The 14,727-nt window shown below is 37.8% G+C and overlaps 2 protein-coding genes across 3 annotated transcripts; both read right to left on the bottom strand.

Annotated features, from left to right (window-relative positions):
* Positions 1-941: 941 nt before the first annotated feature.
* On the bottom strand, positions 942-8,187 carry LOC132179821 (type I inositol polyphosphate 5-phosphatase 12-like). Of its 2 annotated transcripts, XM_059592603.1 has the most exons (11): positions 7,083-8,187; positions 5,983-6,235; positions 4,872-5,688; positions 4,604-4,728; positions 4,343-4,427; positions 2,809-2,971; positions 2,666-2,706; positions 2,300-2,567; positions 2,040-2,163; positions 1,603-1,963; positions 942-1,456 (listed from the first exon to the last, which is right to left on the bottom strand). In XM_059592603.1, exons 1-11 carry the CDS (start codon positions 7,930-7,932, stop codon positions 1,094-1,096), a joined length of 3,450 nt encoding a protein of 1,149 aa, XP_059448586.1. In that variant the 5' UTR covers positions 7,933-8,187; the 3' UTR covers positions 942-1,093. The 2 variants fall into 2 exon arrangements, with proteins under 2 accessions (XP_059448586.1, XP_059448585.1); XM_059592602.1 differs by having other exon boundaries at positions 2,666-2,971.
* Positions 8,188-9,433: 1,246 nt separating this feature from the next.
* Positions 9,434-14,727, bottom strand: LOC132178592 (probable thiol methyltransferase 2; the record flags this gene model as incomplete). The annotated part of the gene is given in 8 exon segments (XM_059591043.1): positions 9,434-9,665; positions 10,312-10,390; positions 10,510-10,556; positions 10,712-10,811; positions 10,890-10,990; positions 12,104-12,190; positions 12,872-13,002; positions 14,631-14,727. Coding segments are annotated over 8 exon segments (696 nt in total), but the record flags the coding sequence as incomplete, so codon positions are not given.

Raw genomic sequence — 14,727 nt, 5'->3', positions numbered from 1 at the left:
CGAACAAGTCCCGATTAAGTTCTGGCGAGGTCCAGGGCAGGTCCCTGCGGGGTCTCATATAAGTCCCGTGCAAGTCCCAGCGTGGACCTTATTGGAAAAAATATATATAAAAAAAGATATTAAAAAAAAATTATTTTCCGTGTGCAAGGTAAACGCCGTAAAATGTTTTCGACAGAAAATATTTTCAGGGAAAATGGCTTTCCTAAAAATATTTTACGAAGAAAACCATTTTACGTAGAAGTAAACGGAGCCTAAGTGGCAGGTTTACTTTTCTTAGATATATTTCCCAATTTCAACTTGAGGTTGTCCTTTTCTTTTTATTTTCACTGATTTGTCTACAGGGTTATGTTGCTTGCTAATGTTACTCTAGTTCTGCTACTTGTTCAAGGTTTTGACTTTTGGCTTCGTAAAATATTTTTCGTCGAAAAATATTTTTAGCAAAAAACATTTTCTAGCATTTGGCATGTACGAAAAATCATATATATATATAATGTCCCGACAGTGGCCTAATCGAGTCCTGATGAGTCTTGACTGGGTCCTAGCGAGTCTTGATCGGGTCTTGGTGGTGTCTTGGCAAAGTATAGCGATGGTCCGGCCAGGTTCCAATGAGTCCTAACTATGTTCCGGTGGAGTTTCGATAGGGTCCTTGCGGTGGTCAATTCATGGATCTCTATGTTCCGGTTGTTAACTTTTTACTCATAGAGATTAGAGAACAACTTATTATTTGGAGAGAGAGATGGAGAGAGTTAGATTCTAAATTTTATTCAACATATCAGTACTAAAGAAGAAACTAAGCAGATTTAAAGAAAAAAACCAAAAAAAAACTAAGCAGTTCAACTTCGTTGCTTGTTACGGTTATGAAAGAATCATTTTTCCAAAATTACAATGTGCTTTGACTAAAAAGCTTGAAGTTTTAAATAATTGGAAGTGGTAAGAAGTGATACACTGATAATATAACATATTATTATAAACAAATTGAACCTGTTCTAAGATGATTGTAATGGGAACCAGGCTTCACAAAGTATTTACATCAAGATTTCCAGTCAAAGCACTTCTCCCTGGTAATGCATCATCTACATCTGCCACATTACTATTAGTCTCTGTTTCTACCTTCATGGATTTTCAAATTTTGGAGATCATCCACTGTGCATTGTTGCCGGAATTCAGACCGTTGAACTTGACCTTCTTGGTTCTTCCTAGCACTGTTGGGTTTTGAGTCAATGCGCATTTTCTTGCCGGTGTAGCAGTGATGGACAACGATTCGGTGACTGAATGTTTGGGTTGAGCAACTGCCACCCACATTTACGGCCAATATCACCTCCTTGTCCCGGGTGTCTTCAGACCACCAGTTTTGTGGGATGCCATCAACAAACTCTTCTAGGGTATGAAAGTCTTTGTGATTCACTGAGACCTCCACACATTCTTCAGGGTTAATTATGCCAGTTGCAGGTACAACCTAATTCAAACACAATACAAGAACAAACATTGATTCAGAGCCAAGGCAAAATTACACCTTTGTGACAATTAGGATAAGCTATAAGAAGCCCATGTTTCTCAAGGCAGTGGAGTTTCTATCCAATCAAAAGGCAGAGAACATGATACCTCAAGCCATCGGGGAAAGCCATAGCCGCCTCTTGGGCGATGCTCAGGTGTTTCTCCATCCTCCTTGACAGTCAACTGACCTTCACAAATGATTTTATATACAACCGTGTCCTTCGCGCATTTGTTGGTGATTCGCAGGATGGATGAGTCCTGGTGTTGAAGGACTATTTTGTTGGTGCTCACAATGGTTTCTGGAACATGACTTAATTTTTCAAGAATAGACCTAATTTTTTCATTGGATCTGAAAATTTTCCCCAACTCTTGTCTCCTTACAGATTTATCCCCATGAGCAATTCTCACATTGAATTTACACCGGACAGGTTTGTGATCACTATCAGTCACATCCATGCATGCATCATACCTGTCAACAAGGAAGACCAACTTTACAACAAACATATCATGAAGATAACAGCAAACAATCCTACCACAGAACATACTGTAAAATTGATGAGACCATAGGGCACTGTAAACTGCAGTCGGACACCGGAGCTGACCGATTGTCACGGTATATTATGCGGTCACACCAGGCAGGAATGCGCTTCTTTTCACCAGAATCATATCCTGGAAAAATTCAGTGACAGTTTCAAAATTAATGCTCCCATGAAAACCCATGACGGCAGGAACAGCCCATCCAATGACAATGTCAATCTATACACACAGAACCAATCTAATTCATATGATTGTTTCTACTTTGTACCTGCTAAACCTGCTTGGTGCTTTTCAAACTTGTATGTTGGAGGGAATCTTATGATTGCCTCTCGCATTCCTTGGAAAACTTTTCCAGCTTGCATCTCTGCTCTGAGCTGATCCTTTTCTCTAAGCCAATCAAAGCATCTTTGCGAAACAAAGTCCCTTGCCTCATCATAAGATATACCGAAAAGCCGGTAATTAAAGTCACCAAGAAATACAACCATATCTGCTTGAGATAACTCAGGCCTAGGTTCTTCAGAGATGCCACCCCCAGCCTATGAAAGCAGCAAGCCCTTGCAACTGTTAGCCAATGAAGGTGAAAATAAAATTGATAAAAAGGCAAGAAATCATGTCCATCATAAGAAGGACATACATTTGCACCCCGAAGCATATGAGCAGAGGTTGAGACGCCAGCTGCAAAAGAGAGGACCAACGGCAAGCCAGAAGAATAAAGCAGCCAAAATAAATATGTGGAGAAGACAAGAGAGCAAAACAAAAACAGGTATGGCACCATACCAGCAGCATTGAGTAGATTAGATGACCGGCTGAAGACCATATTTCGAAAAATATGATCAAAATCAGCATTGCGGCGATTGACAGCTTCCAGATGTGCAGCCAAGTGACAGTTTACAAAGCACATTATCCGATCATATACTCTGATTCTCAAGCCTACACCTCCCTGTTTGGACAGATGTAGCCATGCCAATATTATAAATTGAAAAAAAAAAAAAAAAATGCACAAAGAAAATCGTGCTATTAAGTGAGAAAAATGTTTTTTCGACATCTATATCAAGTACCACTAAAACACACAGGTCACAACTATTAGGAAAAGATTATTGCATTCCTTTGGTTAGGGTCTTAGGGAAAAATATTTCACAGCTATGTCCTTGGCTTTGGGTGTCGCAGAAGGAAGATTCTGCAGAAATGATGTGGGAATATCAGTTAAGGAAGGAGAGAGAGAGAAAAGAAAAAAAGAAAAAAAGGCTAGTTGCTGCAGAATATTTGCCCCAGAGGGCAAATATTAGATGATATAAGAGCTTCTGCACCCTTGTGGGCTTGATGAAGAAGTGAAAGCTTCTCTGACGGGGATCTGAAATTGAAAACCAGTGGGCGCTTCTTCGAGAAAAAGAGGGTGAAAAAACCGTCAATTGGCATTTCAATGAAGTTGGGATCACGAGGGATCAGGTTGTTTTGCTTCTCACCAAGATTTCTATCTTCTTCTTTTTTTGATAGGTAAAAACAACTCACAAATTCATGCCAGACTGATCTCATGCTTCTCAACCAAAATTTAGGAGAGACTTCTATTTGAGAAAGATCTTTGGTCCATGGAAAGGCATTATTAAGGACACAAAAGGATGGTTTATCACAAACTTTACTAACGAATGCAACTCTTGCAAATCAGCTAATTAGATGCTTGGTATGGAGATTCCCACCCTATCAAACACAAACCCAAAACTTGGAAACTTTTATCTTCTTCAGATCCTTAAATAAGTTATCTACAAGCGCATCAAAACTGATAACTTGCATAGCAAACTCTACACCTGCCAGAGGTACCTCACTTTTCATGAGGATGCTTTTGCTGGTTTCTTCTTTCCACCCATGTGGCTTCTTTTGATTGGACATCTCATGTCCTTTTACTCTTTCTACCTATAATATTGCTTCTTTGTTACAGCTATATGCGTTTAGTTGTTTTTGAACTACAAAGAAAACCCCCCTTCCTAGATATGCCCCAAAATAGATGTCCATTATGCCCAACTCTTTGATTATTTAAGAAAAAACAACAAAAAAAGCAATGACAAAGGATTACTTGGCATTTAATAGGAAAAAGAATGTATTAAAAGAACTCAAAGCTATACTTGGCATATACATTGGAAGTCAAAAACCTCTTAAACATAGATAAGTGTTATGCCTTTATATAGCTCTTTATGAGAGAACAAAATGAACTAAAAATTTCAAACTGAATACTTTCTTGTCTATTTTGCACGCATTAAGTTACTGATTGCTTACTTCATACATGGCAAATAAGCGCTACAAAGGAAGATATACAAACCTTATTACCAATTGCACGACCGAGGCCACAAGGAACTGCAGCAACGTCAATGTCCCCAACATATGGTCTAAGATTCTTTTTCACCCTAATTGAAGAATATTAAGTCATTACATAAGAAAGGAGCATTATAAATTAAAGGATAGAAACCCTAAGGACATCCAGAGGGCAAGTTAGGGTGCCTCGTCGAAGAAAAATGAAGTATAAATCCACGACTGTAATAACAGGCTAAATCTCCAATACATATGAGTTATAGTTACTTACCAAAGAGATATAAGCAAGCCTGCAAGCTGCCTAGAACCCATACGCTCAAAAGTAGACCCTTCATCTAAGGCCTTTCCTATTGTGTCCAACCACCAGTTCCCGACAGAACTCCCTTCAAGTCCTACCTACAATTGAAATAGAATTAAGTAGTAAATAAATAACCTGATATAAAAGAGAGAGAGAGAGAGAGAGAGAAACTGCCAAAGGACTGAAGTCACCACAATCAAGTGGTCAGCAACATTACTGAAGGAAGTCAACAGGATCTTACAGTCTCTTTTGCAGCAGACATTGCAAGAAAACCAGCGCCCATCTCTACTTCTTGCAACCCAACAACAACAATGCCAACATCTGATACAGCAGAACCCAACCATGACATAAGAGATTCATGAGAGGCTCTTCCTTGACCAACATTCCATGTGCCAACTACGATTCTGACATTGTCCCGTTTCGTATATGTCAGTTCTTTTCCTGCCAATTCGGACCGTATTATGTTGTCAAGAGGCCCTGGAGAGGTGATGTTCCATCCACGTATACCACCATGAGTAGCTAAGCTAAAAACATTACCAGCCCCAACTGCCAATTTTATCACAGGACTGTTATGAGCAACCCATCCTGCAATCAAACTTCCCTCGAGATCCAACACTTGGACAACACCACTCACATAGCCTACATAAATTCGTGTCCCAGAAGTGCAAAAGCACTGGACAGAACATGGATGGTGAAAAACTTCATGCAGTCGATTTCCATTCCCATCCCACTGCACAAGTAAGCCACTTGTACATCCACTCCAAATCATTCCATCAACCGTTAGCACCAGTGCTTCTGTTTTCTTGGCATCTTCTACAAATGCCCCTGTCCCCTTAGTTGCAACTCGACGAACAGCATCTGCAGCTCCCATTATGGCATTACGTGACCGTTGCAAAAAGCTAGTACCCTGGGATTTCTCCTTTTTCGTTGTGGAAACAAATTTTACCTTCATCTCATCTTCTACTGCTTGATCTTGCTGTGGCGATGACATCTCAACTCTATTCTCCATCTGACCATCTACATTGAATACTTTCAGAAGCTCCCTTGTACGAGCATCCCTGCGGGAACACCAACTCTGGATGTAATTAAAATGTAATTTGTGAAATTATAAGAATTTATTCGCCATCAATATACCACTTTGAAATGCTATATTTTCCGCTGAAAATTCACATCTTTGACTTGGTAAAGTTGGCAAACCCACCCCCCCCATGCAAGCACCCCATAGAAAGTTCAATTTCTTACAGGGTTAAAAGAAGCACACAGCAAGCCAGTACATGGATTTCTACACTTGCGCATTATTTAAATATCAAACCTCCAACAAATTAATATGCTACTATGAAAGAAAACCATACCAAACTGAGAAGGACAGGGGCCCAGCAGACCACACTTTAGCTCTAATATTATCAGATAACAAAGACTTTACATCTTGAGAAGATATACTACAGACACCATTAACAGTGACTTGGCTCCTTAGGTCAATATATGACCTCTCCACCAGTAACGCTGCCATGTGCTTTTCCTCTGGTTTAAGAGAGAGAGATTTTTCAATGGATTCCCATGGCCAGATCTTAATAACACCACCTTCAGCACCTGACCATAGATCACCTGGATCAAAGCAACATGAATACTTAAAATTTTGCAAAGTGTAAAGCTGTAACATGTGACATATGTTAAAATGTTAATTAAATAATTAAATTCACATCTTCCTATCAAAAGTTTGAGCTTTAGGATGACCAGTGATTTAACATGGTATCATAACAGAGTTTGTGAGTTCGAACTTTAACTCCCACAATTTATCTCAATTTCAATTAAAATATTCCAAATGTGGTCTCATACGTGAAGGGAGTATTAAAATGCTAACTAAATAATTAAATTTACTTTTTTCCTATCAAGTTTAAGCTTTTGTAATAAATAGTGATTTTACGACATAAAAAAGCAGTTTGACAACAACCAACGCGTATTTTAGCATCTTTAATACAGAAACTTCAAGCAAAGACCAGTTCTTATGTGCACATGTAAAATACGTAGCAAACTACCAGGATACAATATATCAAGTGAATAAGAACTAACTGGAAAGAAGTAATTAGCAAATTAAGAAACATTAGTATTTCGTTTTTTTAAAATGGCTCAGAGTTAGCCAATTCTCTTAGAAAACTAATGAAATGCTTCATTTTGCTACATTTTCTAGATTTGGTAAATGCTGAAATGGAAAAATTTAAATCATTTAATTAAAAATGGTTAGGATTTGAAGAACTCCACCGTGGAGTTACACCAGAGGATCCTGCTACAGCCTACACCAAACCAATGCTTCAGATTTCTTCCTCCCATCGCTTAACCCAAAAAACAGAGAGCACTTAGCCCATATCAATATCATAATCTCCATCAATTCATATCACCCTGGAGAAGAATGAATAGAGTATGCAGTAAACATATGCTAAGAAGGCTAGCTCACCCTGAGATGTCAAAACCATAGAAAGAACAGGGCCACGATGCGCCAGCCAGGAAAGACCTTCTTTGAAAGGCGTATCATCCAAAGGCTGATCCATCTTCCAGGATCTAATCTTCCCATCCTTATGCCCACTCCAAATCAACCTATTCGCACTATCAACCATCAAACACATGGTGGGCGACGTGTTCACCGACTCATGAAACGGCGCCGCGTCCTCGTCACCCCTCCTCACCCGCCCACCGAACCCACCGAGCCCGCACCCGGGTTCGTACGCGTTCTCGAAGTCCCACACCCTCACGCCACTCTCTTGGCCGGCCCACAACTGGGTCTCCGTGCACGCAATGTTTCTCAAGAACTTTCCCACCTGTGTCTCCCTCAGCGGGTGAGGCCTCAGCTCGAGGCAAGGCGGGCGGCCTGGATGGACCGGCGCGCGAGTCGGAACCTTGAAGATTCCGGAGGCGCCGCCGCTGCCGATGAACTCAGGCAGTGGATGGGAATGGCGGAAGTCCTCTGGAGCAGTACCCTCGATGGAGAGCCTCTCACCGCCACCGGCAAAAGAAGCAGTGGTGGTTGTAGGGGTTGAGGGGGTGGTGGGCGTGGTGGTGGTGGAGGAGTAAGGGAAGAAGTCCTCGTCGGAAGAGTCGTAGAAATTGTCTTCGGAGTTAAGGCCAACAACTTGGACGTCGTCGAGGCTGTGCTTGCGCACTTGCTTGTGGCGTTTGTGCGACGACGTTCCTCGGAGTTGTTGGCTGTAAGACTGATTCTTTCGTGGCGGAGGGGCGGCGCTCAGGCCAGCCAAGGCCTCCTCCATGTCATCGTCTTCGATAATTCTCTTGCTGTCTTCGTCGTCCATAGTGCACCAGCTTCAAAAGAAGACCGAGTTCAGCAAAAACCCAGAAAGAAAGAAAGAAAATGGGAGAGAGAGAGAAAAGGAGGGAGAGAGAAAGGGAGGAATGAGAGAGATAGAGAGAGAGAGAGTCAAAAAGGGAGATCCGAGAGAGAGGGAAGGAAGCGGAGGACATTGCATAGACGAGCGAGGAGTAAGGCGAGGCATGCTGGGAGGTGTACGGACAGGAAGGTTTCTTCCGTTGCGCTGATTCGAGATCACTCTCTGACTCGCCTCTTTTCCCGCTCTGGTTTGCACGTCTTTCTTATTATATAATAAAGGGAAAATTCTTCTTCAAACAAAAATAAATAAATAAATAAATAAAGGGAAAATTCATTTCCAAAAATAAAAATAAAAAATAAAATAAAGGGAAAATTGCATAAAAATATACATTTATGAGAGATATGTAAATAACAGATATTTACTTTTATTTTATGCATGTATTTCTATATAATATATAATATATATATATATATAATTACACTTTGTCATTATTTAAATAGTCACATTTAGTCACTTCATGAGTTGTGACACATGACCCAAGTTTAACCACCAATCTGTTGGTAAAAGCCCTCTTTCATTATCAAGCATTAAAATAAATTATCAAAAAAAAAAAAAAAAAAAAAGAACACGTGGCACGTTGGTTCTAATTTTTAAGGTAAGATGATGAAAATACCTTAAGTATAAATGCCCTCAAAGTCAAACATAAATAAAGCTAAAAAATATGAAGAAAAGAAAAGAAATCGAAGGGTGGTCAGACTACATTGGGGCCTCCAACATGATTTGAGAGTGGTCAATCCACCTCTAAGTATGCTTGGAGGTGACTTATCCATCCCATGTGATTTGAGGGCGACCGATCCACTATCAAAGAGGTGGCCGAGCCACCCCAAATACTTAGGTAGTTCAATTGCCTTTTTTTTTTTTTTTTTTTTTTTTTTTTTTTTAAGTTTTTCTTTTGTTATTTTATTTTATTTTTTGTTAGTTTTTAATTATTTTCACTTGAGGGCATTTTTGTTATTTGGTGATAGTTGGTGGGATTAAGTGTAATTATCCCAAAAATATACATTGTTTACTTATTGTCAGGAAGTAGACATCTCAACTTAAAACACAAACTAATAATAATAATAATAACAATAATAATATAACCCTTCATACTATATAATTTCTCTTTTCTACCCTTCATACTATATAATTTCTCTTTTTCTTGAAAAAATACCTATTGATAAAATCATCAGATCCACCATCTTTAGTTGATTTTGGAAACTCCAGTGTTGATGGTTCGGAGGTGGGTGGGAGTTCAGTAATAAGTAGTGGGCTTTGAGTTAAAATTCACGAAAAGGTTTATGTGATTGATTTAAATGAAAGATATGGTGTTTTCATTTCCATTGTATTTGGTATTTTTATCTTATATGTCAAATTTTTATTAAAGGCTGTAAAGAAGTTTTACACCATGTTCTGATAGAATGTACTCTCAATCAATAAACTAAAAATATATTCAAGTTTGTTAACTCTGTAGATGTACATTGAATAACATATATAATGATTTGGCAGAGCAACATTTGATCCAATTCATAAAAAGAATAAAAAACTATACGATTGATTTCATTGTCCCAATTGCTGCCCTTCAAACAATATGCCCATCTTTATCATAGAGAGGATTGGCCTACGGATCTGTTCCACCTTCCAAGCTTCTCTCTTCCCTGTAAAAGTTTAAAATGCCAAATGTTAAGCTCTTTCATTATAAGGTATTATGATAATCTGTGGGGGAGCTTGCCAAGCAGAAAGTTACTAAATAATTTTTATTTACTACAGTGCAATTTAAAAATACCTCCATAAATTTCAAAACTTCTCAATTTCATCCCCTCCCTTCCCCCCCGAACTTTCAATTTGATGCAATCTATCCCTTTCCGTCAGTTTTTTGACATTAAAAGTAATGAAATGACCTTTATACCCTTGAAACTTTTATAAAATTTCAAATTTACCTTTAATTTCAAATTTAAAATTAAAAATAAAAAAATAAAACAAAGATCAAAGCGTAATTTGGTCTTTTTAGTGGTTTATGCTAGGGTTTAACTGCAAAAATTGACGGAGGGGGTCAATTGCATTAAATTGAAAGTTTAGGGGGTGAGATTGAAAGTTTTTAAAATTTGGGGAGGTCTTTTCAAAACGTATGGTAGTTCAGGGGCCCTATGTGAAGTTCTTTTTCGAATTCAAAAAGAGAAAAGATGAAGTGAAGTGAATTATAAGGCTGGAAGAGCATGCTATACAGCCAATTAAAGAAAAATTTGTTACATCAATGGCATGATTGCTTTTGCAAGCCCAACATAGGAGAATTTTTTCACATACCTTGCGAGGTTCAATAGCCATTTCATTATCCACAATGGATACTGCCTTAAACCCCATGGGATGCAATACCTCTTCATAACTGCAAAGATTTAAATTATTAATATTGGAAACTATTTTGTAGAGATTGATTAATGTCTCCACAAAAGTTCCATCAGTAATATCAAAATACTATATTTGAATGAGAAGGTAAATAATTACTCTGAAACTGAAACTTTGTAAGGAGGTCCACCAACATGATCACTGATCTGCCACCAAATAAACTTTAGTCTTCAATTGGGGCATTAGAAAAGATTGACACAAATCTGTTTTGAAATTCTCAATATCTGAACTTCAATGTGTAAAAATTTTAAGGCCATGACTATATAACAGTTGAACTTAATGAACAAATTAAGATAATTACTGGAAACATTAGCGTTATGAGCTCTCCACCAGGTTTTAAAACATCATGAATTCGCTGTGCCCATGCTAACCTCATGTCTGGTTCAATGGCACAAAAGAACCTGTAAATTCTCCATAAGAAAGTTCTCGTCGCAAGATTATTCTCATGGACCAATAAACCAATTTTCATGCCAACTTACGTATAATCTAGAACAAGATCAAACAATTCAGTTGGAGTCCAAGCGAAAAAGTCTGCCTTCAAGAAGGTAAAATAACTTGCATTCACTGATGAGGAAGACAACTGCATTAACATTGAAACAAGAAGAAATGAGACATTGAGAAAGAGTTGAAAAACCTGCATACACCACCATATTTATCTGAAAACCAACTAAGATTCCATGATTTCACAACTTAAAGTCACCAAAATCCCAGCTTCTTATGATCCTCCTCCCACACTGGGCCTTCCACTTTACAGTGCTACTCAATGAATTAGGAACCATTTGTACCAGGTCAACTCTCTTTTGGCTAACCCAATGCATGAGGATTGCAAATGATTGCATGCATCCATAGGTATTAGTCTTTATAGTGCTACTCAAGTTTTCTATAACACAAACTCCCTAAACATAAATTTTAATCTGAAAATGAATAATGGTGTGCTTTCAGAAATCAGAACAACCAGGCTAGAGTTCCTAATTCTAATCCAATCGAGATCACCAGTGAGATACATATATTCACTATCCTAACAAAATTGAGAAAAGCTGAGGTAACCATAAAGGCTGCAGCGATGAATAAAAGATATTGCCTTGGCATGTTAGAAGTGGTTCTACATCAATTAAGAATTATACCTACATTTACATCAAGAAAAAATTCCTATGTGAAATAAGATACACTTAAGAGCTATGAAAGTAATCTCCTGCTATAGCCTTTTTTTTTTCTTTTTTATTTTTTTTATTTTATGGGTTGGACATATTAAGCCTATAAAAGAACCTCCTATCACTAGCATATTTCTACTATTCATATTCATCTCAGGAAACCCATGTTGGCATCCTCATAAATAAAAACAAAGAACATCAAGAGTTTCCTGTCGCTGCTAGTATACTGTTACTACTTCTACTTGCACTCCTGCCGCTGCCACTACTAATACTACTATTACTAGGAATTGTTATTCTTATTGTTACTGCTATGATTACTAATAAAAATATTACTATTTGGGTTATTCTGCATGGGTAAGTTAGAGAGTAATGACCAAATTAACATGGGTAATTTAGTTTTAATGACTCAATTAACATGTGTGAGTGTGTCTCCAAAGGTAACGGAAAACAAAATAATATATGTTAACCTTTCAATGCCTCCTGTCATTCTAAGAGATCTCAAGCCTTATTGAAGTTGGAATTTTCTGACTGAGTGCTCTTACCTCCAGTGCTTTCTTAATGGCAATGTCTGATATGTCCAATCCAACAACATAGCGCTCAGGGCATGCAATTGCTACTATGTCATAACCCTGTCATGTGCAGGAAGTGTGTTTGTTGGCTAGCAATACCAAAAAACGTATGAAAAGCTAAGATAACACATAAATAATAGAACATGCAGACAGGGGAAAGGGAGCAATTGCTGCAATTTACAAAAATTTCGATATATGTTGGAACTTGTGTCCTTTGCGGTAATGCTCAATCAAGTAATAGTTATAACTCCATGAGTCAAAAGAGGGTGGGGGGAAGAATATACCCACTGATTGATCTGATAGAGTGGAATAGTTACATCAGAAATACATTCACTTTTGCTTCAACTTCATACTCAATTGCAAATGAGATGCAAGCAGAAAAGTTTATTTTGTCATGCTCAATCATTTTTGTTGATCTTTTATTTTTTATTTTTCCTTTGGGGTGTGCTAGGTATAATGTTAAACTTCATCTACCATGTTTTAAGATGTGAATAATTGTACTTGTAATTGATGAGCATTGACTAATTCTTAAAACAAGCAATTATATTTGCTTGTAGAAATATTTCTTTCTTTTCAGCATTCTTGCATTTAATCTAATCACAACCCCACCACCACCCCCCCCCCTCCAAAAAAAAAAAGTGGAAAATATTGATATGCAGAGGTTCACTAGCATTGAAATATATGGAATTGAATTGATACATCGAAGATTAACATCTTGTTAGAAAGAACCATAGAACTAACACTGCCACATCCTGGGATTAAAGCCCTGCCCTTGGGAAGAGCTCCTGTTTGATGAAGATGTAAAATAACAGGTGTTGGTTGTCCTAGATCCCATGGGGTCACACCTTTCTCCCAACTTGCATCCCAACCACCTGATGAGTTAAAAACTTGAGTACAGAATTTCAGATAGCAAATGGATACTAAAAGACCCGAAACCAACTGATCCAATTCATTCAATGCATCCAAAAACACAAACATTACAAAAATGACATTTGATTTTGCATGAACTGAAATAAATCTAGGATACCATTCTTAAATAATCACACATGCAAATGTGCCTGCAAGACTGACACAAGCACACAGACGTGGAGGTCCCAGAAGACTTATTGAACAAAGTTCATATCACACGCAAGTCCAATAAAAAACCCAGGAGAGAATCAAACTTTGAAGTCAAATTTCCTAGAGGAAGTCCACTATCATTGAAACTCGCTTCAATGGCCCACCCAACATGCATTTCAGGTGCTTCTGTGGTAGATCACTGATCCTCTAGTTGAGAAACTGTTTGCCTTGCCCCAAAGAAGGTAAGTTTGGGCTAAGCATATAATTGGAAAAGAGTACAATTTTCAAAACAAAAGTAGGCAAGCATGTCCAACTAGCTTGGCAGGGTAAGCTTGGGCTATCTGTCCATATAACTTTCATATATTCTGGAATCAGTGATATATAACCAATAAAGAAATATAACTCCGACAAAGACTCTTAATCAAGAAACTGCTACCCCATTAAAATTAATGCTGACAATAAAGGTATCTAGTGGGTTGGATATTTACCCTTTTTCTAAACTAGTATACTGTAGTTAAATAACTTCTTCAAATTGAGTCGATGAGGTATCTCAAGATGACTATAATGCATGAAAAATGGAAGCAAAGTACATAACTTACATTTCTCCCAAAGTACTCTCTCAAAAGGAAAGAAAAATCAAACAAAAAGCAAGCCGTGAAACAACCATTCAACCTGGCAATGAGCTCAACTCATACGGCACTTCCTCCTCCCTTACGAACAGGATGGAGGGTGAGGTCGTGGGTTTAGAACTGATTAAAAAGAAAAATTTAAAAATAGAAAGCCATTAAACCTCAAATCCAAAAGCAAACTATTACAGCTCAAACACCTCCATTATCAATCTATCTGTATACATAAAGCATATTCGTATTATACATATAAATATACATGTGCAGTCAAGGACATGAAGCAATAAGTCAATGACAGTAATCTCCATTTATCAGCGAAACTACTTACCAATCAATCACAAATATACCAACTTCTTCTTGGCTGTATATGAAGCCATGCAAAACCTGACATTCTCTTATATATTTATATATTTGCATACATTTTAATGCAAAACAATTAGTCGTTTCAGGATTGCTTCCACCACTATGTATTCCAGGATTATCAACAATATTTCCTCATTCCTAGATCGTTTTGACAATAAATTGCCAATCAAAACTTGATCAATATTTACTACACCAAAAGACCAATAAGTAACCATAACATAAAAATATAAATCATAGTACAATAAACTTACTCAGCCGAGTAATTTTCATTTCTCATGAACCACAAAAATGTAAACACATAACATAGGACACAAATGAATCAAAGAAAGTGAATACAATAAAGAATTCACATCTTTAGAACAAAAATGACGAACCCATTTGACAAAACAATATTAAAAGACCAAAAATCAAAGAAAAAGAATAAAAGACACTAAATTTTTGAAGGTACGTACCAGTAGAGTCGCTGCGCACAAGTTGTTGAAGCTTATCAATGCGGGGATGGTTCGATCTTATGGTCGTCTCCACACCAGTACTCACGTGGGTTTCATC

The sequence above is a fragment of the Corylus avellana genome, chromosome ca4 (assembly GCF_901000735.1).
Source record: "Corylus avellana chromosome ca4, CavTom2PMs-1.0".
Lineage (NCBI taxonomy): Eukaryota > Viridiplantae > Streptophyta > Magnoliopsida > Fagales > Betulaceae > Corylus > Corylus avellana.
The sequence above is the reverse complement of the archived record's forward strand: the minus strand, read 5'-3'. Positions and strand labels throughout refer to the sequence as shown.

Bases quoted from the DNA above. Each gene is read 5' to 3' on its own strand.
- LOC132179821 (XM_059592602.1), bottom strand. From the start codon at position 7,932: ATGGACGACGAAGACAGCAAGAGAATTATCGAAGACGATGACATGGAG. The intron at 5,689-5,982 runs GTATGGTTTTCT...GTGTTCCCGCAG, and splicing joins CCCCTGTCCTTCTCAGTTTG to GGATGCTCGTACAAGGGAGC. The intron at 1,457-1,602 runs GTATCATGTTCT...TGTTTGAATTAG, and splicing joins GCTTTCCCCGATGGCTTGAG to GTTGTACCTGCAACTGGCAT.